Source organism: Eriocheir sinensis, unplaced genomic scaffold (genome assembly GCF_024679095.1).
Source record: "Eriocheir sinensis breed Jianghai 21 unplaced genomic scaffold, ASM2467909v1 Scaffold446, whole genome shotgun sequence".
Taxonomy (NCBI): Eukaryota; Metazoa; Arthropoda; class Malacostraca; order Decapoda; family Varunidae; genus Eriocheir; species Eriocheir sinensis.
In genome coordinates this window covers 256,382-281,617 of record NW_026111772.1, presented here as the reverse complement: position 1 = coordinate 281,617, position 25,236 = coordinate 256,382, and the positions used below count along the sequence as shown (strand labels likewise).

The 25,236-nt window shown below is 44.8% G+C and overlaps 1 protein-coding gene across 1 annotated transcript in view; it reads right to left on the bottom strand.

Moving 5' to 3' along the window:
• Window positions 1-1,121: 1,121 nt before the first annotated feature.
• The window catches only part of LOC126992332 (G-protein coupled receptor GRL101-like), a 72,482-nt gene continuing 48,367 nt past the window's right edge, over window positions 1,122-25,236 (bottom strand). Inside the window, exons 5-7 of the mRNA XM_050851017.1 lie at window positions 20,850-20,921; window positions 10,543-10,626; window positions 1,122-1,257 (exon numbers count right to left, since the gene is read on the bottom strand). Of these exons, the coding sequence (XP_050706974.1) occupies window positions 1,122-1,257; window positions 10,543-10,626; window positions 20,850-20,921 (292 nt within the window). The remainder of the gene's footprint in view (window positions 1,258-10,542; window positions 10,627-20,849; window positions 20,922-25,236) is intronic.

The following is a 25,236-nucleotide window of genomic DNA, read 5'->3' as shown; positions in this document are numbered from 1 at the left end:
GAAGCCATCTGAGGCGAGGAGCACAATACTTAGGCGGTGATACTTTCTTTCCTTTACCATATTTTTCCTCATGAAGCCTTATTTTACTAATGCCTTTTTTTTTTAAATGGCAGGTAAACCAGGAAGCAGAGTTAGACTGTTAACCAAGGCATATCAGCAGTTGGTACAGGATTCGGAAGCGCCCGCCGAGGATGACAATTCCCGTATCCTAAGGAGCGGGTCTATTCATGACAGAGTTCCTCCTCCTTCTCTCCCGCATGATGCCAAAGGTAATAACTAACCAAGAATCCACAATGGCTACTAACACTATTAAGCTTCTGCCGACTACGGCGTCAGTCAGAGCTTTCGCAGGGGCAATGAGCCGGATTACAGTGCGAGAGACTTCGGCATCCTGCAATGCGAGATGTTATGAATAACTCCATTTGTGTCAGAGGCGAGTGATAAAAATGTCCTTCATTAGGTCTAGATTAAAGCCGGGAACAGAAGCATCAGCTCTTTGTGTACACCACAAGCGTTCATGGAACCGGTAACAAACCAAAGATTATGCCCAGTTTCCCGGTCACATTTTCTGGAGTCTTTAGAAGATGTTAGGCACAGCCTCGTCAAAAGGTGTTAATGTAGCTGTGACCAAATTGATTTTACTACAGCTGTGGAGAGTAAAGGGCTTTTAGCCGGACCAGCAGACGCCTATCGGTTGTCACTGATTTAGGGCTCAGTATTTGAAAGCCAGGTGGCTGAACAGAGGAGAGAATATGTCTCTATCTAATGTTCTCAATTTTTTTTTTTTTTTTTTTTTTATACATTTCTGTAATAAAGGGCCATTTTTGAAAAGTTCTTTATCCCTAGCCTACGGCCCTCGCTGAAAAGTTACGCACGACTTCATGCTTAAAATAAAAACTAAAATTGAGGAGAAAGACGGAGCGCCAGTCCCTGCTGCCAGCTCTTCTGTCGACCAGAAGGCCACTAATACGTATGCTGCGTCCTCATCAGTGGTGGCGTCCACCACCGAAAAGCCTAAGCGCCACTCGTTCGTACTGTCAGCGCGACGGTCATACGGTTGACTATTGTGTAAAACGTCAGCGGGATCGCAAGGCTATTAGGGAGAAGGAGGCTCGCCGATGTCAGGCAAATCTGCTTTCTCTCAGAAGACCCCCGGCCGCTTCAAAAGTGCCGGAGCTGCGGGCTACCACACTGGCAAGTTCTGTTTCTTGTCCACGGTACTGGTAGACACCGACCACAGAGAAGTGTTTCTCTGTGCTACAGTTAAAGAACGAGCAAGCAGGAAAGTTCGTAAAGGGGTCGGGGGAAGCCGAGCGCCCCCCCCAAAACGACCCAGGGTAGCAACCCAGGCACCAAAAGGAAATGAGACTGCGGTGCAGGCTGGCAATAGTAGCTTGTTTGAATCTGTTGTGGCCGCGTGCAGTCAGCCTGAAATTATGGCACTTAAAGTCAAGCTGGGTACGCTACCAGCGTCAGTTGCTGGCGACCCCGGCGCTGCTGTTAATGTTTTGTCTGAAGGGACATACATAGCTTTTAAAACGCGCGTCGCGGGAGAGGCCGCCACCAGCTACGACCCTCTGACTCTGAGCCTTTGCGGTGTTACCGCCGACAGGCTTAACATCCTTGGGTTGGTGAGTTTGCCAGTGAGTTTGGGAAGAAACACCCTGTATCTCATGAGTTTGGATTTTTACGTGACGTAAAACTTCTTCCCTGCTGTCTGACCCGGTCTTCTTGGGTTGTCGTCACTGAGGTTCAACTGCATGGTAATACTTTCAGAATAGTACCACGAAGTAAGGTTTCAAAGGGGAGATGTTTCAAGACCATGGATCAACCTGTGCGTTCCTGCTTTACTCCCTGGGAACGAAAAGACATACCCGGCAAGGGTCGGGAAAGTGTTTCTCCTGAGTCGGTAGTATACCGTGCCGACCTTTCCACACTGGTGCCGGTGCATGGCGCGGAACCAACTCACTTCATGGTCAACCACCAACACCAACTGACGTTTAAGGGGATGGAAAAAATGTCAATGCGATAGTCGTGGAAATCACGGAAATCCCTCAACGAGCCGCAATGCATTTCACCGTGACAGTCACTAACGCCACCGTAGGTTGTGACATCTGCCAAGAAGGGCCGAGTCGTGTCAACATGCTAGCGATAGAGTCCACACATAACACGGTGCGCGAGGGAGGTAGAACCGTAGCTTTAGTGGTTAATGCCACTGGCGGTCCACAGTTAACCGTCAGAATGGAGTCATTTTTTGGGTCGCGCTTTAGCGTTCGACGGACAGGTGTCCCCAGACCCTTTAAAGTTAAAGCGGCCTTGTGTCGGCGCAGTGGGTCAACCCGCCGCCGGCGACACATCTTGTCTTGTCGATTCTTTAGTCAAAGTGGTCGATTATCCCGAGCTTAAGGGCCCGCTTCTGAGGTTTTTACATCAGTATCGTGATGTCATTGCCCTGCCCGGTGAACCTTTAGGTGCGACTGCTACGACAAAACACAACATTAGGGTTAAACCCGACACCAAACCGGTGTACATTCCTACATGCAGACTTCCACACAGTCAACGGCAGATTGTAGATGAACAGATTAAAGATATGTTGGACCAGGGTGTTATTCAGCATCCCCGATCTCCGTCAAAACTCGCCCTTGTTTCTAGTCCCTAAAAAGGACGGAAGTTTCAGGCCTGTCATCGATTTTAGGAAAGTAAATGAGGTGACTGAGGATGATAGGTACCCTCTGCCTGATTTAGGTGACATCCAATGTCCCTGGGGCAAGGGAATACTATTTTCAGTAGTCTTGACCTTTTTAAGGGCACTGCCTCGTACAGGCCTACCGGCCTGCTTACAGACTCCACCGTTCTTATGTTCTTAAGGAACTGCAGGCCTACCTTGGCCCTGCAGACTCCTGCGTTCTTATGTTCTAAGGTGTACTGGTTTCGTACAGGTGCCGGCCCTTGGGACTCCTGTTTCTTATGTTCTATGAATAAGAGAAAAGGATGGCAGCTGAATCCAGAGAGATTACAGCCTTCAGTACTAGCGGTCATTTTGAATGGTTAAGGATGCAATTAGGCCTCAAAACCGCACCCATTACTTTTCAGAGGATGATCAACACATTGTTCTCAGGCATGATAGGCAAGGAAGTCTATGCATATTTAGATGATTTAATCATCTGCAGCAAGGATGGCGCCAGTCACCTAGCTAAACTAGAAGCGGTTCTGCTTAAACTCAGGCGCTGGCCTTAAGGCCAAGCAGACTAAATGAATTTTAAAGGCAAAAATCACCTTTTTAGGCCACACTGTTGATGGAGATGGTATCTACACGATGGACGATAAAATATCGGCCATAAAGAATTTTCCGCAACCCCAAACCGTCGAAAACGTTCGGTCTTTCCTTGGGTTGTCCGGCTGCTATAGGCCTTTCATACAAGGTTTTGCCAAAATTGCTTCGCCTCTAACGCAACTTTTAGCGAAAGAGGTGCCTTTTTCATTGGAATGCCCCACAACACAGGAGTTTTACAGACTTGAAGTCAGCGTTAATCAACGCTCCAGCCTTGGCATTCCCGGACTACGACGTCCCTTTTACACTTTTTACAGATGCCTCAGCCCTGGGTCTTGGTGCTGTTTTGATGCAGCCGGACGCTCGCGGTAAAAATCGCGCTATTGCGTACGCAAGTCGTACTTTAAACCAGGCTGAGTCGAACTATTCAGTGACCCACCAGGAAACCCTAGCGGTTGTTTGGGCTCTTAAACATTTTAGGGATATTATCCTTGGCTATCCTATCGCTGTCTTTACGGACCACGCGCCAGTCACCGAGTTTTTTAAGGGTAGAAACTTCACCGGTCGCCTCGCACGGTGGTACCTGACTATCCAGGAGTTTGGGCCAACCTTTAAGTATTTACCTGGCCGCGCGAATGTCGTCGCGGATTCACTGTCTAGAAACGTACCTGTTGGCTCAGTGGCAGAAGCGCCTACTGAAATTCAAAATTTCAGTCTAAAGGATTTAGCAGCAGCCCAGCGTCGCCATGACGTTTGGGGAAAAGTAATATACTATGTCTCCCGCCACTACCTGTGTCTTTTTCACAATTTTTCTTGTCACAGGACGGTGTCCTGTGCCGCTACTGGCCCCGCAAAAAGGAGTCTGCCGCACAGTTTGTGTTATGTGCCGGTGGTGCTGAACTTAATTCATGACGCGGTCATTACTGGCCACCCGGGGAGGGAGCGCGCATTAACAGCGGCCCGAGCGGTCTATTTTTGGCCAACTATGCGTAACCCCAAACATATTGACGCGTATGTGGCTAAGTGTGTCAAGTTAACTGCCCAACATAAAGGGACGGTGCCTAGGCCTGCGCCGAGCTTGAATACCCGCCCCTGACCGGCCTGGGATGTAGTTTCATTGACTTGCTACAGCTTCCCGCCAGCCACCAGGGCTCTAGGTACCTCTTAGTTTGTGTAGATCACTTGTCTCGGTACGTTGTTTTAGCCCCAGTGAAAGATAAATCTGGTAAGGCCATTGCTCATGCCCTAATAGCTCATCTCATTTGTCCGTATTCCACACCTAGAGTGTTGTTAAGTGATAATGGAACCGAGTTTCGAAATCAACTTTTAGCAGAAATATGCAAACAGTTTGCCATTACACAATCTTTTACAGTCAGTTATCACCCAGCCAGCAACGGTCTTGTTGGGCGCGCGAATAGGAAGATTTTAGATGTCTTGCGCCCGGTCGTTAGCGGACTTCAGCATACCTGGGAGGACTGGCTAGCATATGTTGCAGCAAGCATAAACTGCCGTGTTTGTGAGTCAACGGGACAATCTCCCCACTACATAATTTTTGGGGTTGAGAAGAGACTCCCGTATGACCTGCTTGGTAGTTCTCATTCACCTGTATATAATGTAGATGATTATTCTAAGGTTCAACTCAAGGTTTTCACAGATATTCATAGAGAAGTCAGAAAGAGACTACAGGCGCCCCTGTTTCCTTGAAAGTGGGTGACTTTGTTATGATTCGAGTCCCAGAGAGACATTCAAAGTTGTCCCCTAAATTCGTGGGCCCACGCCAGATAGTTAAGCAACTAGGTGGTCACAAATTTGAGCTTTATGATCTCATTTTTAATTCATATGAAATTGTGCATAGTGATCGCCTCAAAAAGACAGACGCCCAGCCTGCGGTCATCGATTCGACTTTAGTTGAACCAGCGAGAACCGCCTGTTTGCCTCAGCCTGACGATGCTTTGTCTATCTTTCCAACACACGACTATAACCTGCGTCCTTGCAATTACTAATTTATGTTTGGTTCCTAAGCTTTTGCCTGCATCTTTTTCATGCGAGAGGGGAGTGCTTGAGTAACATTTTTCACTCTTACCCACTATTTTCTTTTTATTGCTTAGTTGATGCAAGGCAGTCAGTCTCCTTAGTTGTTTGGGACCGTAATAATCGAGGGTGTAGACTAACAGGGATAGGTACTTTTTAACCTTGAACCTCATGTGCTTCAGCTTGGTAACACATTTTTCTCTGCAAAGACAGACTTAACTACTTTTGGGCAGATGCTGTCCCTAACTTTTATTGTAACCAGCATGTGAATACCTTTCAGCTTTGAAAGTATGCAGACAAGTCTTACTTACTTACCTTTTCCTTAACATACCACTGTTAACCGTTACGGGAATTATTTTTGACATCAAAGATGTCAGTCATCCACGTTCGTTCCGGTCGGAGGATAAGTGGATCTTTGTCTTTTTAATTTGATATTTATTACTGCTGGAATTACTTTAACTATTTATACTGGATTTATGTACTTCAGAGAGATTTGTTACAACGGTGATTTCACAACTTGGTGACAGGATTTTCTTTTATAGTGCTGTAGACCTGAAAAACGGAGTATCAGGAGTTAGTGGTGCTAACCCAGTCAGATGCTTCTAAAGCTCTAGAGAGTTGTCTCTATCATCACTTCGTCCCTAAATCACTTTTCCACAGGAGATTCTCCGGATTTTACTACTTCTTTTTCACACTACCAGTGTTTGTGACAGTGGTCTGTCCTGAAGGTTCAACTTATAGAGAGGTTGCAGGTCACCTGGCGGTACGGGTGGCTTGTTCCCTACGTTCTGTCAATTTGACGACCTTTCCGGAGAAGCTCCATCATGGATTTGCAGCCACAAATGCCATCCCAATCTATCCTATTGACAGTTTAGTGAATCTCAACTTTTCTAGGATGAAGTATGTAACAAATATCCTTTCCGAGCTAACCTTTTCAAATTTCTCGGAATTGGAGTCAGCTGTCCATGACTCTCTATCGGTTTACCTTGCCCCATATGTACATTACCCATCACTGATCTTGCCGGTGGTTCTTTTTATCATCATTGTCATCCCCCTGTTCTGCCTTGTTAAGCGGGCTCTGACTTTGTACAACCATCTTCAGGCAAGAGTTGCCCCACCGCGCTGAGTTCGTACGCATTGTGACTCGAAGATTCATTTTGTATCAAATCTTCTTCAAGGATTTTTCCTTTTTTTTGTACTATTCCAAATAGCTCCATTACCATGTATCCTAATGACAATTTAGTCAATTTATTTTTTCTAGGATGTATCTTGTAAATCACTGTTCGAGCTATTAATTTGTTTTCTCGGAATAGTGCTGAGCTTCCACGTCCACGAATCTAGTCCTGTTTACCTCGCCATGTATGTACTTTGCCCATTTATTGCTACTTCCATGATTATTTTTATTGTCATTGGCATTTCCCGATGTTGTACCGTTAAGCGGGCCCTGACTTGTATATATATTTTTTAGTACAACCATAATAGGCCCTCGTTTAGCTAGTTCACATTGCGCGACTGTAACATGGGTAGGTACACTGATTTTAAAGGTCGGGTGAGCCGCGAGGTCGCGACTTTTTCCGTGACCGAGCGATGTAATGTGTATATTATAATATAATGTGAATGTGTGAATGTATGTCGTATCGCCATTGCCCAGTGGCGCCAGGACGTTACACACAGACGCTACGTTGTGCTTAGGAGGTGCTCCTTGCCGTGGGAACGGTGTTGATTCAGCAAGCATGCTACCCGCTGGCCGCTCCTGTACCAAGAGAAGCCGGGAGAACATAGCGGGCGGCGGGCGAGAGCAGAGTACTGCTCAGGGGTGTGCGTGACTCTTGTGCGTGACTCCTCCACACTGTTATAAGACTGTGAATATAGTTAAAAAGACACAACTGTTTTAATACATGAGAGAAAGAGTAAATTAAGTGAACTCAAAGTGAACTTATAACGGCTACCGCTCGGCCAACACATTGCACACATCACTTAACTAAAAGGCTATTGTGTTGTCTCACGACTTCTATCAACTGGAGAAAGCAGGCAACGGTAGACCGGACCTGACGTGAGATAACAGTTCGCGCCTTAATCAAAAATACACACAAAAAAACAGCTAACAAAAAGGCTAACAAAAGTTACTGAATCAACACCGTTCCCACGGCAAGGAGCACCTCCTAAGCACAACGTAGCGTCTGTGTGGAACGTCCTGGCGCCACTGGGCCATGGCGATACGACATACATTCACACATTCACATTATGTTATAATATACACATTACAAGAGAGAGAGAGAGAGAGAGAGAGAGAGAGAGAGAGAGAGAGAGAGAGAGAGAGAGAGAGAGAGAGAGAGAGAGAGAGAGAGAGAGAGAGAGAGAGAGAGAGAGAGAGAGAGAGAGAGAGAGAGAGAGAGAGAGAGAGAGAGAGAGAGAGAGAGAGAGAGAGAGAGAGAGAGAGAGAGAGAGAGAGAGAGAATGTAATGTGTATATTATAACATAAAAATACAGTGAAAGAATGAAGAAGAGGATTTACAAGCGAGATGAAAGAGTTACAAAGGAAAGTGCTTGTGATATTACAGAGAAAGAAGGCGGAAAAAGATTTGCAAAGGAGGTGAACGAGCTACAAAGGGAAGAGGTGAGACGCAGATGAGAGTGTGTATTGCTGTGTGTGAGGCAGATAGATAGACATACATAGATAGTTAGATAGATAAAGAAATAAAGAGATAGATAGAGGGACAAAAAAAGAAAAAGGAAAAAGGAAAGAAAAAAAGAGAAAAGAAAAGGAAGAAAGAGAAAGAAAGAGAGAATGGAAGAGAAAAAAAAAGGAAGAGGAAGAGAAGAGAAAGAAAGACAGAAGCAAAAGAAAGATTAAAGAAAGAAAGGAAGAGACAAAGATAAAAAGAGAAGAAAAAAGAAAGAAAGAAAAGGAAGAAAGGGAGGAAGAAAGAAGGAAAAGGGGAAAATAAATGAATGAAAGAAAAAAGTAAGAAAGAAAAGGGAAGAAAGATAGAAAGAAAAATGAAGAGAGAGAATGAAAGAAAAAGGAGACAGAAAGTAAAAGGAGGAGAGAAAAAGAGGAAAAAAAGAAAGAGAAAGAAAGAAAATAAGAAGGAAAAAAAAGACAAAGAAAGAAAAAGGAAGAAAGAAGGAAAGAAAGAAAGAATATGAAGTGCTTTACGTGTTACTGAAGGCATGAGAAAGGGGGAGAGAAATAAAAATAAGATAATTGGCGGAGAGGGGGAAATTAAGTTAACTACACCCGGCAGACTAGGAAGAGGAAAAAGAGGCAGCGATTTTGTTTCAGCTTAATTTCAAGCATGACAAAACGCCAGAAGATAACAGACGGGAGAAGTATTTTGGCAGTGTGTGAAAGTAGATATTTTAGAGAGGAACGAAACCTTTGCTGATGAACATGAAAAAAAATAATAAACTTGCATTCTCTAGAAGGGCAAAGGGTGTGAGGAGACTTGATCAAGTTATATAAATGGATGAAGAGCATTAATAAGGATTATATTAATAAGGTTCTGAGGATAAGAGAGTCAGGTAGGACACGTAGTAATGGGTTTAAGTTTGATACATACATTCAGATTCAGCAAGGACATAGGCAAGAATTGGTTTACAGAGTGATGGATGAATGGAACAGGCTTGGCAGTCATATTGTGAGTGCCAATACGATAGACACGTTAAAAAAGATTACATAAATTCATGAATAGTGATGTTAGGTGGGGTTAGGTTCACAGGAGCTGCCTTGCATAGACCTACAGGCCTCTTGCAGACACCTTACGTTCTTGTGTACTTCTAATATGGTTTTGATTTAGACGGTTATGATAAAAAAAGATGCTTCTGATATAGTTCTGATAAGGATGGTAAGTATATAATAAACGACTAAATAAATATATGAATAAACAAAATGAATAATGAAAGCAAGAGACCAATTGCACACCTCAGTTACGAAGATAGATACATAGAGAAATATATGGATAGATACAGAGATAAAAAAATAAAGAAAGAAAGGAAAAGAAAGTAGGAAAACAAAGAAAGAAGAAAAAGAAGAGCGGATATGAAGAAAGAATATATAGATAGATCGAGATATAGACAAATAATACTGATAAAGATAAAGAAGAAAAAGAAAGAGAGGAAAATAGAAGACAGAAGAAAAGAAAGAATACAAGAAGAAAGATAATGAGGAATACAAACTAGACACTACTGATAAGAACACGAAGAGCGAGAGAAAAGGAAAAGTAATAACCAGTGACACATTCTGATACACAAGACAGGAAATAAAGGAAAACTACGAACAGGGAGAAGCAAAATAAAGAAGAGCAACCACAGCAACAGTTAACGGAGGTAAAAAGAATAAAAAGTGGAAAAGAAATACTGTGAAGAGAGAGAGAGAGAGAGAGAGAGAGAGAGAGAGAGAGAGATAGATAGAGAGAGAGAGAGAGAGAGAGAGAGAGGAGAGGAGAGATGAGAGAGAGATGAGAGAGAGAGGGAGGAGAGAGAGAGAGAGAGAGAGAGAGATTTACATAGATTTACATAGAAAATCAGACCACACAGACCCCATGGTCCAGACTAGGTGGTCTGTCCTTAAACCTAAGTGATTCTACATTAATCAGAAAGCTCCAAAACGTTGCATTTCAATTCTAGTTGATATTAAGTTCTAGGAAGTGACGGTCGAGCTTGTTTTTAAAAGAGTCAATCGTGTTACACTGGACCACTGAAGGTGGGAGCTTATTCCATTCTCGCACTACAACGTTGGTGAAAAAAAATTTGGTGCAGTCTGAATTTACTTGTCTACATTTGAGGTTTATGCCATTGTTCCTCATTCGCAAAGTGTCATCGATCATAAACAATTTTGATCTGTCTACATTCGTGAAACCATTAAGTATTTTAAAACATTCGATTAGTCTTCCTCGGAGGCGACGTTCCTCAAGAGAGAACATGTTAAGGGCGGAAAGCCTTTCTTCGTAAGATTTGTTGCGCAAGGAAGGGATCATTTTTGTTGCCCGACGCTGAACACCTTCTAATTTAGCAATGTCCTTTGCATGGTGGGGTGACCAGAACTGCACCGCATATTCCAAGTGGGGTCTGACTAAACTATTGTAGAGCGGAAGTATTACATCTTTATTTTTGAACAAAAAGTTTCTTTTAATGAAGCCCAACATTCTGTTCAGAGAGACAAAGACAGAGATCGAGACAGAGACAGAGACAGAAAGACAGAGACAGAGACAGAGAGTTTACTTGTGGAGAGAGAATACCTGTGGAGGGACTTACAGCTGTTGGAGGGAGGAGAGGGAGGAGAAGAGGGCTCCACCACGGACAGCTGGTTGTCTCGAAGGTCCCTGCCGAGGAGAGGGTTGTGAGGAGGAGGACACATGGAAACATGGAATCATGGGATTGCAGGCAACAGAAAACCCATGGGCTCATCACGAGGTTACCCGCTCTGGTGACTGAATCTGCTCGACAGTCGCTTGGTGCCGCAGAGCAGATGAAAGCACCTCGGTATTCAATTTACTCTTGTCGCAATGAAATGGCTGTCGATTCGATTCTTAAAGGAGTTGATGGCATTTACATTTACTACTTCTGAGGGAAGATTATTACAATGGCGGATGACTCGGTTTGAAAAGAAACTCCTGCTTGAATATGTAGACCATTGTTTCTGGTTCTGAAGTTAGTTTGTAGCTCAAAAAACATGGAGTGGTCGATGTTACTAAACTTTTTAAACGAACTTGAACACATGTATGATATCACTTGGTAAGCGTCTTTTTTTCAGTGTGAAGAGGTTGAGTCGCTTGAATCGTTCTTCATACGGCTGAGTTCTCAAGGGTGGAATCATTTTCGAAGCACGTAACTGAACTCGCTCTAATATTTCGATATCCTTCCTGTGGCTAGGTGACCAGAACGGTGCCGCATATTCGAGGTGAGGTCTTACCATCGAGTTATACAAGGATAACATTACTTCCGGCGTCTTTTACTCAAAGTTGCTTGCTATGAACACGAGCATGGTATTGGCTTTGTTATATGTTTTTTTACAGTGCTTTGTATATTTCAGGTCAATGCTGATGGTGACTCCAAGATCCAATTCTTCCTGCACGACCTGCAGTGGTTTCCTATGCATGCTGTACGTATGAATACTGTTTTTGGATCCAGAGTGCATGATTTTACATTTGTCCACATTGAATGACATTTGCCACTTTTCTGACCACTGGATGATCTGATCAGTCCCTTTGGATGGCTTCGCAATTGGCGGTCGTGAGGGCCCTTCCTCCCACTTTCGTGTCGTCAGCAAACTTTGATAAGGTGGATTTTAATCCTGTTTCTAAATCGTTTATGTATAAGATAAAGAGAATGGGTTCCAGCACTGATCCTTGCGGTACTCCCACGCAGAAGCCTGGCCGTTTAGTAGCACTAGTTGTTTTCATTTCTCTTTTTTTTACAACAAAGTAGACAGCTCAAGGGCACAAAAAAAAGGAAACAATAATAAAAAAAAGCCCGCTGCTCGCTGCTCCTAAAAAAGGAATCAAAAGAGGTGGCCGAAAGAGAGGTTAATTTCGGGAGGAGAGGTGTCGTGATACCCTTCTCTTGAAAGAGTTCAAGTCGTAGGCAGGAGGAAATACAGATGAAGGAAGATTGTTCCAGAGTTTACCAGCGTGAGGGATGAAAGAGTGAAGATGCTGGTTAACTCTTGCATAAGGGGTTTGGCAGAGCTGGGCACTTCCGTACCTCTGTCCGCACCTCCGCTCCTCCGGACCTGCGGACCTTTAAACGAGGTGCGGAGGTCCGAAGTGCGGAAAGTTTTTCAAAAGTGCGGAAGTAACAGGTGCGGAACGGCAGTATTTTAAGTCCGTACCTCCGCACTTGAGGTTTTCAAGGATAAAAAAAATGAAAACGACAAACAGTCCGCGCTCTGCAGTAATACTTCCGGTCGTTTACGCGGTCTGTGCTGCAGGGCATGTTTTCCCGCCACTTGAGTGACGTCACTCATTCAGATTTACGGCCCGGTTCAAAATATACCGTTTGTCGTCCGTCTTAAAGGAAGTGCTGAGGTATGATAATTATGATGAGTGTAAAAGTAGTTACTTTACTTCAGGTGGTGGAGATTCTATGCGTTAAAATGACAATAATGATAACAAAAATAATGGTAATAATAATAATAATAATAATGATAATAATAATGCTGCTGCAGTATTGCCTTGTATTTCTTTTTTTTAAGGTACGGACTAGATTTTTCAGGCGCGCTTTAATAGTTTTGGGTACGGTACCGGAGGTGCGGAGGTGCGGTACCGGAACGAGTGAAAAAATTTTAGGCGCGGAAGTACAGGTACGGACTATATGTGTTTCGAGGTGCGGAGGAGCGGTACCGGACTACCCGATATCCAGTAACGCGCCCAGCTCTGGGGTTTGGACAGTATAGGGATGAGCATGAGTAGAAAGTCGTGTGCACCGGGGCCGCGGGAGGAGGGGAGGCATGCACTTAGCAAGTTCAGAAGAGCAGTCAGCGTGGAAATATCGATAGAAGATAGAAAGAGAGGCAACATCGCGACGGAATTTAAGAGGTAGAAGATTATCAGTAGGAGGAGGAGAGCTGATGAGACGAAGAGACTTAAACTCCACTGTATCCAGAAGACCTGTGTGAGTGGAGCCCCCCCACAAGTGAGATGCATAATCCATACGAGGGCGGACAAGGCCCCTGTATATGGATAGCAACTGCGCGGGGGAGAAGAACTGGTGGAGACGATACAGAACGCCCAACCTCGAGGAAGCTGATTTAGCGAGAGATGAGATGTGAAGTTTCGAGTTGAGATTTTGAGTTAAGGATAGACCGATGATGTTTAGTGTTGAAGATGGTGATAGCTGAGTGTTTTCGAAGAATAGGGGATAGGTGTTTGGAAGATTGTGTCGAGTTGATAGGTGGAGAAATTGAGTTTTTGAGGCATTGAAGGACACAAGGTTCCTTCTGCCCCAATCGGAAATGATAGCAAGGTCTGAGGTTAATCGTTCTGCAGCCTCCAGTCTGGAGTCGTGTACTTCCTGTTGTGATGGTCTTCTATTGAAAGAAGTTGAATAATGCAGAGTGGAGTCGTCGGCGTATGAGTGGACAGGACAGTTTGTTATGTAAAGAAGATCATGGATGAATAACAGGAAGAGAGTGGGTGATAGGACAGAGCCCTGTGGAACACCACTGTTGATAGGTTTAGGGGAAAGACAGTGACCGTCTACCACCGCAGAGATAGAACGGCCGGAAAGTTTTAAAGGACAATAGGAGGCACTCCATCAGGTCCATAAGCCTTCTGATAGTTGAGGCCAGAGAGGGCATAGAAAGCATCATTTGGAAGAATCTTAATAACAGGCATAAAGGAGTCAGAGGGGGGATGAGTAGGAGGAATATGCCCAGAATCGTCCAGGGTGGAGTTCTTACAGAAAGTTTGAGCGAAGAGTTCAGACTTAGAGACAGATGAGACGGCAGTGCTGCCGTCAGGGTTAAGGAGAGGAGGGAAAGAGGAAGAAGTAAAATTGGAGGAGATATTTTTGGTTAGATGCCAGAAGTCACGGGAAGAATTAGAAGAAGCAAGGTGTTGACATTTTCTATTGATAAAAGAAGTTTTGGTAGGTCGGAGAATAGATTTGGCACGATTCCGGGCAGAAATGTAAAGGTCATAGTTAGCAGGAGTTCGAAGGCTCTGGAACCTTTTGTGAGCCGCCTCTCTATCTTTAATAGCACGAGAACAAGCATGATTAAACCAAGGCTTTTTAGCATGAGGAGTAGAGAAAAAACGTGGAATGTGTGCCTCCATTCCAGAGACAATCACCTCTGAGATGCGCTGAGCACACACAGAGGGGTCTCTCTCCTGGAAGCAGTAATCATTCCACGTGAAATCGGAGTACATCTTCAGGTCGTCCCACCGAGCTGAAGCAAAATGCTAGAAGCATCGCCTCTTCGGTGGGTCCAGGGGATGTACAGGAGCGATACGACAGGAAACAGAAATAAGGTCATAATCGGAGGAGCCCAACGGAGAGAACAGTTTGACAGAGTAAGCAGAAGGATTAGAGGTAAGGAAGAGGTCTAGAATGTTGGCCCTGTCTCCAAGACAGTCGGGAATACGTGTAGGGTGCTGAACCAACTGCTCTAGGTCGATGAGGAGAGCAAAGTTGTAGACTTGTTCACCAGGCTGGTCAGTGAAAGAGGATGAAAGCCAAAGCTGATGGAGATTTCAGCGAAGGGAGAGTGAGTCAAGATGTGCTCCACTTTAGAATTCAAATAGTCAAAGAATTTTACACAAGTAGTTAGTAGAGTTAGGTGAGAGATAAACAGCACAAATGTATTACTCAACTTCTTTTAATAGAAGACCCACCCTACAGGAACTTCACGATTCAAGGCTGGAGGCAACAGAACGCTTAGCCGCAGCCCTTACTATTATTTCCGATTGGGGCAAGAGGAACCTGGTGTCCTTCAACGCCTCAAAAACACAGTTTCTTCACCTATCAACTCGACACAATCTTCCAAACAACTATCCCCTATTCTTTGACAACACTCATCTATCACCTTCCTCAACACTAAACATCCTCGGTCTATCCTAACTCAAAATCTCAACTGGAAACTTCATATCTCATCTCTTACTAAATCAGCTTCTTCAAGGCTAAGCGTTCTGTACCGTCTCCGCCAGTTCTTCTCCTCCGCACAGTTGCTGTCCATTTACAGGGGCCTTGTCCGCCCTCGTATGGAGTATGCATCTCATGTGTGGGGAGGTCCACCCACACAGCTCTCCTTGACAGAGTGGAATCAAAGGCTCTTCGTCTCATCAGCTCTCCTCCTCATACTGATAGTCTTCTACCTCTCAAATTCCGCCGCCATGTTGCCTCTCTTTCTATCTTCTATCGACATTTTCATGCTCACTGCTCTTCTGAACTTGCTAACTGCCTCCCTCCTCCTGCGGCCCGCTGCACACGACTTTCTACTCATGCTCATCCCTATACTGTCCAAACCTCTTATGCAAGAGTTAACCAGCATCTTCACTCTTTCATCCCTCACGCTGGTAAACTCTGGAACAATCTTCCTTCATCTGTATTTCCTCCTGCCTACGACTTGAACTCTTTCAAGAAGAGGGTATCAGGACACCTCTCCTCCCGAGATTGACCTCTGATTTTGGACACTCCATTAACCTCTGTTCAGGAGCAGTGAGTAGCGGGCTTTTTTATATTTTTTTTCTTTGCGCCCTTGAGCTGTCTCCCTAGGTGTAAAAAAAAAAAAATAGAATGACAATGAAATCTTAGCCAGATGGTCGAAAATTCAAAAGAGTCAAGGTCGTGGGCACGAGAGCAAGTGATGTCGTTGCGCACGTAGGCGCAACATCCAGCTTTGGATTTAAATTTAGGATAGAGATAGTAGGAGGGAACAGCGTAGAGGTTGCTGCCAGTAGCCTCAGAAACTTGTGTTTCGGTGAGAAAGAGAAGATGAGGTTTAGAGGAGAGATGGTGTTCCACAGAATGAAAATTAGAACGAAGACCACGAATGTTGCAGAAATTGATAAGGAGAAGGTTCGAGGAGTTATCAGTCCTCCCTGGGGGAATTTATGGTCCCCCCCCCAGGGGGGACCATATCTCTTTTCCAATCTCTTATCCACGCATACCCTCTGACTTGTTTCTTTTAAAAGTCGCTCATGTGGTACCTTGTCAAAGGTTTTTTGGAAGTCCAGGTATATGACATCTCTTGGGATGTGATTATTCCAGTTTTCATATATACCTTGGAAGAAGTCTAGTAGTCTCGTTAAGCAGGAATGCTTATTTCTGAAACCGTGCTGGGCATCCAATAATATATTATTGTCCTCGAAAAAACTGACAAGTTTGTCACTAACGATCCTTTCGAGAATTTTGCCTGCTACTGATGTTAAACTAATGGGCCTGTAGTTTAGGGCAACGCTCTTATCTCCTTTTCTTTTTAAATCGGTATTACATTCGTTATTTTCCAGTCTTCATGTACCTTGTTTTGTTGTAGTGACCGGTTAAATATGCTAGTAAGTGGCTGAAGTATTTGCTGTTCTGTTCTGGCTGGAGTAGGTAGGAAGACACCTACCGAACGGGCGCAAGCCACTCCCGGTGAGGTATATATGGGAGGTGAGAAGGGAGCTGAAGCCCTCCAAAGACCCTTCCCATGTCCTCACTAACCGTTTCCCTATTGTCTCACCAACACCGGAGAGTAGTTCAGCATGCTCTCTAAAGACAGATCCTCTCTTTATCCACACCACACTACATTCACACAACATATACACCTTTTCCCAAAATTAAAATTTCAAAATGGCATACATACACCAAGCCTCGGAGTCCCCGCCTGGGGGGGGGGACCACAAATTCCCCCAGGGAGGACTCCCCTTCTATCTGCCGACCCGAGAGGTGTCTTGATAACTCCTCGAACCTCTTTCTTCTCAATTTCTGCAACATTCGCGGTCTTCGCTCTAATTTTCATTCTGTGGAACATCATCTCTCCTCCTCTAAACCTCACCTTCTCTTCCTTACCGAAACACAGGTTTCTGAGGCTACTGACAGCAATCTCTACTCTGTTCCTTCCTACTGTCTCTATCCTAAATTTCAATCCAAAGCTGGTTGTTGCGCCTACGTGCGCAACGACATCACTTGCTCTCGTGCTCTTCAGAATTTTCCACCATCTGACTAACCCTTCATTGTCATTCTATTACTAAATACATCTGATCTGTCTATCTCTCACCTAACTAATTATGTAAAATTCTTTGACTAATTGAGCTCTAAAGTGAAGCACATCTGGACCCACTCTCCCTACGCTGAAATCTCACCTCTAGGAGATTTCAATATTCACCACCAACTTTGGCTTTCATCCTCTTTCACTGACCAGCCTGGTGAACAAGCCTACAATTTTGCAATCTTAAACGATCTAGAGCAGCTGATTCAGCACCCTACACGTATTCCTGACCGTCTTGGAGATCGGCCCAACATTCTAGACCTCTTCCTTACCTCAAACCCTTCTGCTTATTCTGTCAAACTGTTCTCTCGGTTGGGCTCCTCCGATCACAATCTTATTTCTGCATCCTGTCCTATCGCTCCTGTACACCCTCTGGACCCACCGAAGAGGCGATGCTTCTGGCATTTTGCTTCAGCTCAGTGGGACGACCTGAGGATGTACTTTTCCGATTTCCCGTGGAATGATTATTGCTTCCAGGATAGAGACCCCTCTGTGTGTGCTCAGCGCATCACAGAGGTGATTGTCTCTGGAATGGAGGCATACATTCCTCGTTCTTTCTCTACTCCTCACGCTAAAAAGCCTTGGTTTAATCACGCTTGTTCTCGTGCTGTCAATGATAGAGAGGTAGCTCACAAAAGGTACCAGAGCCTTCAAACTAATGCTAATTATGAACTTTACATTTCTGCCCGAAATCGTGCCAAATCTATTCTCCGACTAACCAAAACTTCTTTCATTAATAGAAAATGTCAAAACCTTGCTTTCTCTAACTCTTCCCGTGACTTCTGGCATCTAGCCAAAAACATCTCCTCCAACTTCACTTCTTCATCTTTCCCTCCACTCCTCAGTCCTGACAGCAACACTGCCGTCTCATCTATCTCTAAGGCTGAACTCTTCTCTCAAACTTTTCTAAAACTCCACTCTGGACGATTCTGGGCATATTCCTCCTACTCATCACCCCTCTGACTCCTTTATGCCTGTTATAAAGATTCTTCAAAATGATGTTTTCTATGCCCTCTCTGGCCTCAATCCTCAGAAGGCTTATGGACCTGATGGAATGCCTCCTATTGTCCTTAAAAACTGTGCCTCCGTGCTGTCACCCTGCCTGGTCAAACTCTTTCGCCTCTGCCTGTCAACATCTACCTTTCCTTCTTGCTGGAAGTATGCTTTCATACAACCTGTACCTAAGAAGGGTGACCGCTCCAATCCCTCAAACTACCGTCCTATTGCTTTACTTTCTTGTCTATCTAAAGCTTTTGAATCAATCCTTAACCGAAAGATTCAAAAGCACCTTTCCACTTCTGACCTTCTATCTGATCGCCAGTATGGGTTCCGCAAGGGGCGTTCTACTGGTGATCTAGCCTTCTTAACTGACTCTTGGTCATCCTCTCTTAGCCGTTTCGGTGAAACTTTTGCTATTGCGCTGGACATATCAAAAGCTTTTGATAGGGTCTGGCACAAATCTTTGCTTTCTAAACTACCCTCCTACGGTTTCTATCCTTCTATCTGTACCTTTATCTCCAGTTTCCTTTCAAACCGTTCTATTTCTGCCGTGGTAGACGGACACTGTTCTTCCTAAATCTATTAACAGTGGTGTCCCACAGGGTTCTGTCCTATCTCCCACTCTTTTCTGTTGTTCATTGATGATCTTCTTTCCAAAACGAACTGTCCTATCCATTCCTACGCCGATGATTCCACTCTGCATTATTCAACTTCTTTTAATAGAAGACCCACCCTTCAGGAACTTAACGACTCAAGGCTGGAGGCTGCAGAACGCTTAGCCTCAGGCCTTTCTATTATTTCCGATTGGGGCAAGAAGAACCTGGTGTCCTTCAACGCCTCTAAAACACAGTTTCTCCACCTATCCACTCGACACAATCTTCCAAACAACTATCCCCTATTCTTTGACAACACCCAGCAATCACCTTCCTCAACGCTAAACATCCTTGGTCTATCCTTAACTCAAAATCTTAACTGGAAACTTCATATCTCATCTCTTACTAAATCAGCTTCCTCGAGGCTGGGCGTTCTGTACCGTCTCCGCCAGTTCTTCTCCCCTGCACAGATGCTGTCCATATACAGGGGCCTTGTCCGCCCTCGTATGGAGTATGCATCTCATGTGTTGGGGGGCTCCACTCACACAGCTCTTCTGGACAGGGTGGAGGCTAAGGCTCTTCGTCTCATCAGCTCTCCTCCTCATACTGATAGTCTTCTACCTCTTAAATTCCGCCGCAATGTTGCCTCTCTTTCTATCTTCTATCGATATTTCCACGCTGACTGCTCTTCTGAACTTGCTAACTGCATGCCTCCCCTCCCGCGGCCCTGCTGCACTCGACTTTCTACTCATGCTCATCCCTATACTGTCCAAACCCCTTTATGCAAGAGTTAACCAGCATCTTCCTCTTTCATCCCTCACGCTGGTAAACTCTGGAACAATCTTCCTTCATCTGTATTTCCTCCTGCCTACGACTTGAACTTTTCAAGAGGAGGGTATCAGGACACCTCTCCTCCCGAAACTGCCTATCTTTCAGCCACCTCTTTGGATTATTTTAGGAGCAGTGAGTAGCAGGCTTTTATTTATTTATGTTTGCTTTTTTGTGCCCTTTAACTGTCTCCTTTGCGGTAAAAAAAAAAAAAAAAAAAAAAACGAGGGGACAAGTTGTCGGGTCCACTTGAGGAGGAGGAGGAGGAGGAGGAGGATTTGATGAATAAATTGCTTTTGGCATACTTGAGAGAGACAGAGACAGAGAGAGAGAGAGAGAGAGAGAGAGAGAGAGAGAGAGAGAGAGAGAGAATCCTTTGGATAGAAAACACGTTACGTTGCTTAACCACAAATCTCTCTCTCTCTCTCTCTCTCTCTCTCTCTCTCTCTCTCTCTCTCTCTCTCTCTCTCTCTCTCTCTCTCTCTCTCTCTCTCTCTCTCTCTCTCTCTCTCTCTCTCTCTCTCTCTCTCTCTCTCTCTCTCTCTCTCTCTCTCTCCTTCTCTTCTCTTCTCTTCTCTTCTCTTCTCTTTTCTTTTCTTTTCTTTTCTTTTCTTTTCTTTTCTCTCTCTCTCTCTCTCTCTCTCTCTCTCTCTCTCTCTCTCTCTCTCTCTCTCTCTCTCTCTCTCTCTCTCTCTCTCTCTCTTTTCTTCTCTTCTCTTCTTCTCTCTTCTCTTCTCTTCTCTCTCTCTCTCTCTCTCTCTCTCTCTCTCTCTCTCTCTCTCTCTCTCTCTCTCTCTCTCGCATTTCACTGACCCACCTGGCCTCCCCCCCACCTCTCTCTCCTTCCTCCTTACATTACATCTAGCTTTTTTATTTGTGTCCCTTGTTGCCTACCTTTGTACCTACCTATCTATTTACCTGTCGACCTAATCTACCTATCTCGTATTCTGTCGTCTCCATATCCCCCTCCCACCCGGCTCTCCTTCTCTCTCTCTCTCTGCATCCTTCCCTCCCTTCCTCCTGTCCTTCTTGTCTATCCCCATCTCGTATTTTTTCTCTCTCCATCCCATCTTTACCTTCCCTTCCTCCCTTTCTCCCTTCCCTTACCTATCCATCTCCTCCATATCATCCCCATCTCGTATTCTTTCCCTCTTCATACCGACTTCCATCTCCCCCTCCCTCTCCTTCCTTCCTCCCATACCTCCTTCCCTTCCCTCCCTCTCTCCTCCCCTCCTCTCTCTCCTTACCTATCAGTCTACTCCATTACCTCCTCATATCTCGTATTGTTTTCCTCTCCATGCAAGCCTCCCTCCTGCCGCCCTCCTTCCTTCCCTCCCGTCCTTTCCTCCCCCTTCTTCTCCTTACCTCTCTTTTCCTCTCCATACTAGCCTCAATCTTCCCTACCGTCCCTCATACATACGTCGGAAATACTCACAAGGACAGCAGAGTGGATAATCCGCTGAGGGAGCCGCTGCTCAGCCTCTGAAGCCTGTTGTTGGACGCGTTTCTGGGGAGAGATGACAGAGAGATTGATATAGATAGATAGATATATAGATAGTGAGAGATAGAGAGAAAGAGAGAAAGAGAGATTAAAAAAAGGAGAAAGATAATGAGGAGTCCTTCCCCAGGGAGGACTCCTCTTCTGGCTGCCGACCTGAAAGTGTCTTGATAACTCCTCGAACCTCTTTCTTATTAATTTCTGCAACATTCGTGGTCTTAGTTCTAATTTCCATTCTGTGGAACATCATCTCTCCTACTCTAAACCTCACCTTCTCTTCCTCACAGAAACACAGGTTTCTGAGGCTACTGACATCAATCTCTACTCTGTTCCCTCCTACTATCTTTATCCTAAATTTCAATCCAAAGCTGGATGTTGCGCCTACGTGCGCAACGACATCACTTGCTCTCGTGCCCACAACCTTGACTCTTCAGAATTTTCCACCATCTGGCTAAGACTTCATTGTCATTCTATTACTAAATACATCTGTGCTGTTTATCTCCCACCTAACTCTACTAACTATGTAAAACTCTTTGACTACATGAACTCTAAAGTGGAGCACATCTTGACTCACTCTCCCTTCGCTGAAATCTCCATCCTAGGATATTTCAATGTTCACCACCAACTTTGGCTTTCATCCTCTTTCACTGACCAGCCTGGTGAACAAGCCTACAATTTTGCTCTCCTCAATGACCTAGAGCAGTTGGTTCAGCACCCTACACGTATTCCCGACCGTCTTGGAGACCGGCCCAACATACTAGACCTCTTCCTTACCTCTAACCCTTCTGCTTACTCTATCAAACTGTTCTCTCCGTTGGGCTCCTCCGATCACAACTTTATTTCTTTATTGTTTATCGCTCCTGTACACCCTCTGGACCCACCGAAGAGGCAATGCTTTTGGCATTTTGCTTCAGCTCGGTGGGACGACCTGAGGATGTACTTTTCCGATTTCCCGTGGCATGATTACTGCTTCCAGGAGCGAGATCCCTCTGTGTGTGCCCAGCGCATCACAGAGGTGATTGTCTCTGGAATGGAGGCATACATTCCACGCACTTTCTCTACTCCTCATGCTAAATAGCCCTGGTTTAATCACGCTCGTTCTAGTGCTGTCAAAGATAGAGAGCCAGCTCACACAAGGTACCAGAGCCTTCTCACTCCTGCTAACTATGATCTTTACATTTCTGCCCGGAATCGTGCAAAATATATTCTCCGACTTACCAAAAACTCCTTCATCAATAAAAAAAATGCCAAAACCATGCTTTTTCTAATTCTTCCGGGGACTTCTGACATCTAGCCAAAAATATCTCCAACTTCACATCTTTCCCTCCTCTCCTTAGTCCTGACGGCAACACTGCCGTCTCATCTATCTCTAAAGCTGAACTCTTCTCTCAAACTTCCTTTAAAAACTCCACTCTGGACGATTTTGGGCATATTCTTCCTACTCATCCACCCTCTGACTCCTTTATGACTGTTATTCAGATTCTTAAGAATTATGTTTTCTATGTCCTCTCTTGCCTCAATTCTCAGAAGGCTTATGGACCTGATGGAGTGCCTCCTATTGTCCTTAAAAACTGTGCTTCCGTGCTGACACCCTGCCTGGTCAAACTCTTTCGCCTCTGCCTGTCAACATCTACCTTTCCTTCCTGCTGGAAGTATGCCTTCATACAGCCTGTGCCTAAGAAGGGTGACCGTTCCAATCCCTCAATCTACCGTCCTATTGCTTTACTTTCTTGTCTATCTAAAGCTTTTGAATCAATCCTTAACCGGAAGATTCAAAAGCACCTTTCCACTTCTGACCTTCTATCTGATCGCCAGTATGGGTTCCGCAAGGGACGTTCTACTGGTGATCGCCTTGCCTTTCTAACTGACTCTTGGTCATCCTCTCTTAGCCGTTTCGGTGAAACCTTTGCTATTGCGCTGGACATATCAAAAGCCTTTGATAGGGTCTGGCACAAATCTTTACTTCCCAAACTACCCTCCTGCGGTTTCTATCCTTCTCTCTGTACCTTTATCTCCAGTTTCCTTTCTGACGGTTCTATTTCTGCTGTGGTAGACGGTCACTGTTCTTCCCCTAAACCTGTCAACAGTGGTGTCCCGCAGTGCTCTATCATATCTCCCACTATTTCTGTTGTTCATTAATGATCTTCTTTCCAAAACGAACTGTCCTATCCATTCCTATGCCAATGACTCCAATCTGCATTACTCAACTTCTTTTAATAGAAGGCCCACTCAACAGGAACTAAACGATTCCAGGCTTGAGGCTGCAGAACGCTTAGCCTCAGACCTTACTATTATTTCCGATTGGGGCAAGAAGAACCTGGTGTCCTTCAACGCCTCAAAAAACAGTTTATCCACCTATCCACTCGACACAATCTTCCAGATATCAATCCTCTATTCTTCGACAACACTCAGCTATCACCTCCTTCAACACTACACATCCTCGGTCTATCCTTAACTCAAAATCTCAACTGGAAACTTCATATCTCTTCTCTTACTTAATCAGCTTCCTCGAGGCTGTGCGTTCTGTACCGTCTCCGCCAGTTCTTCTCCCCCGCACAGATGCTTTCCATTTATAGGGGCCTTGTCCGCCCTCGTATGGAGTATGCATCTTACGTGTGGGGGGCTCCACTCACACAGCTCTCCTAGGCAGAGTGGAGTCTAAGGCTCTTCGTCTCATCAGTTCTCCTCCTCTTACTGATAGTCTCCAACCTCTTAATTTCCGCCGCCATGTTGCCTCTCTTTCTATCTGCTATCGATATTTTCATGCTGACTGCTCTTCTGAACTTGCTAACTGTATGCCTCCCCCCCTCCTGCGGCCCCGCTGCACACGACTTTCTACTCATTCTCATCCCTATACTGTCCAAACCCCTTATGCAAGAGTTAACCAGTACCTCTATTCTTTCATCCCCTTCACTGGTAAACTCTGGAACAGCCTTCCTTCGTCTATATTTCCTCCTGCCTATGACTTGACCTCTTTCAAGAAGAGCGTATCAAGACACCTCTCCACCCGGAATTGACCTCTCTTTTGGCTACTCTTTACTTTTATCTTTTATATGAGCGGCGAGAAGCGGACTTTTTTATACTTTTTTATTGCCCTTGAGCCGTGTCCTCTGATGTAAAAAGAAAAAAACATAGAGATAGAAAGTAGAAAAGAGAAAGAGAATAAGTGAATAAAGAATAAAAAAGTGGCATAAAGAGGGAGAAGATAATGAACAGCAATGCAAGAAGGAAGAGGGAAGAAAAGGAGAGTCAGGAGAGGCAGACAATGGAGAGGAAAAGGGGAAGAGAATGATAAACAGAGAGAGAGAGAGAGAGAGAGAGAGAGAGAGAGAGAGAGAGATTAATAACACGTAAGCTGGTCTCCTCGGGGCTTCGCATTGATCCCTAAAACGTCGTTAGAGCGTGATTCTGTAGAGCTTCTTTACGTATTGAGTGGTGCTTCGCTGTAGTGCTCCGATTCTTTATTATTACGATTAGCTTGAATCTGGCGACTTATAACACACACACACACACACACACACACACACACACACACACACACACACACACACACACACAGAATCTTATCTCCTCTCTTGCTAAATCAACTTCCTCGATTGGGCGTTCTGTATCGTCTCCACTACATTTTCCCCCTCCCAGAGACTGTCCTTGTCCGCCCTCGTGTGGAGTATGCATCTCATGTGTTGGGGGCTCCACACACACAGCCCTACTGAACAAAGTGGCGTTTGAGGCTCTTTGTTTCATCAATTCTACTCCTCTTACTGACAGTTTTTTTTATCTTTTAAATTCCGCCGCAGTGTTGCATCTCTTTCTATCTTTTGCTGAACTTGCTATATGCATGCCCTTCCGCGGCCTCGCTGCACACGACCTTCTACTCTTACTCATTCCTATGCTATCCAACACTCTTATGTGAAAGCTAACCAGCAACTTCATTCTTTCATCCCTTTCACTGGTAAACTGTGGAACAGCCTTCCTTCCTCTGTACTTACTCCTGCCCACGACTTGAACTCTCAAAATTGGAGTGTCAACGCACCTCGCCACTCAAAATTGATCCCTCTTTTGGGTATTTTCTTTTTGCTTTTATAGAAGCAATGCTGAGCGGTCGATGTATTTTTGCCCTTAAGCTGTTTCCTTTACTATAAAACACACACACACACACACACACACACACACACACAGAGTCATAGGGCTATTAAAGAAACACATCATTATACTAACATGATACGCTTTTCTCCTGATCAAAACCCACACACACCAAGAAAAACAGATAATAAACTCGTACACACAAATACAAACACACACACACACACACACACACACACAA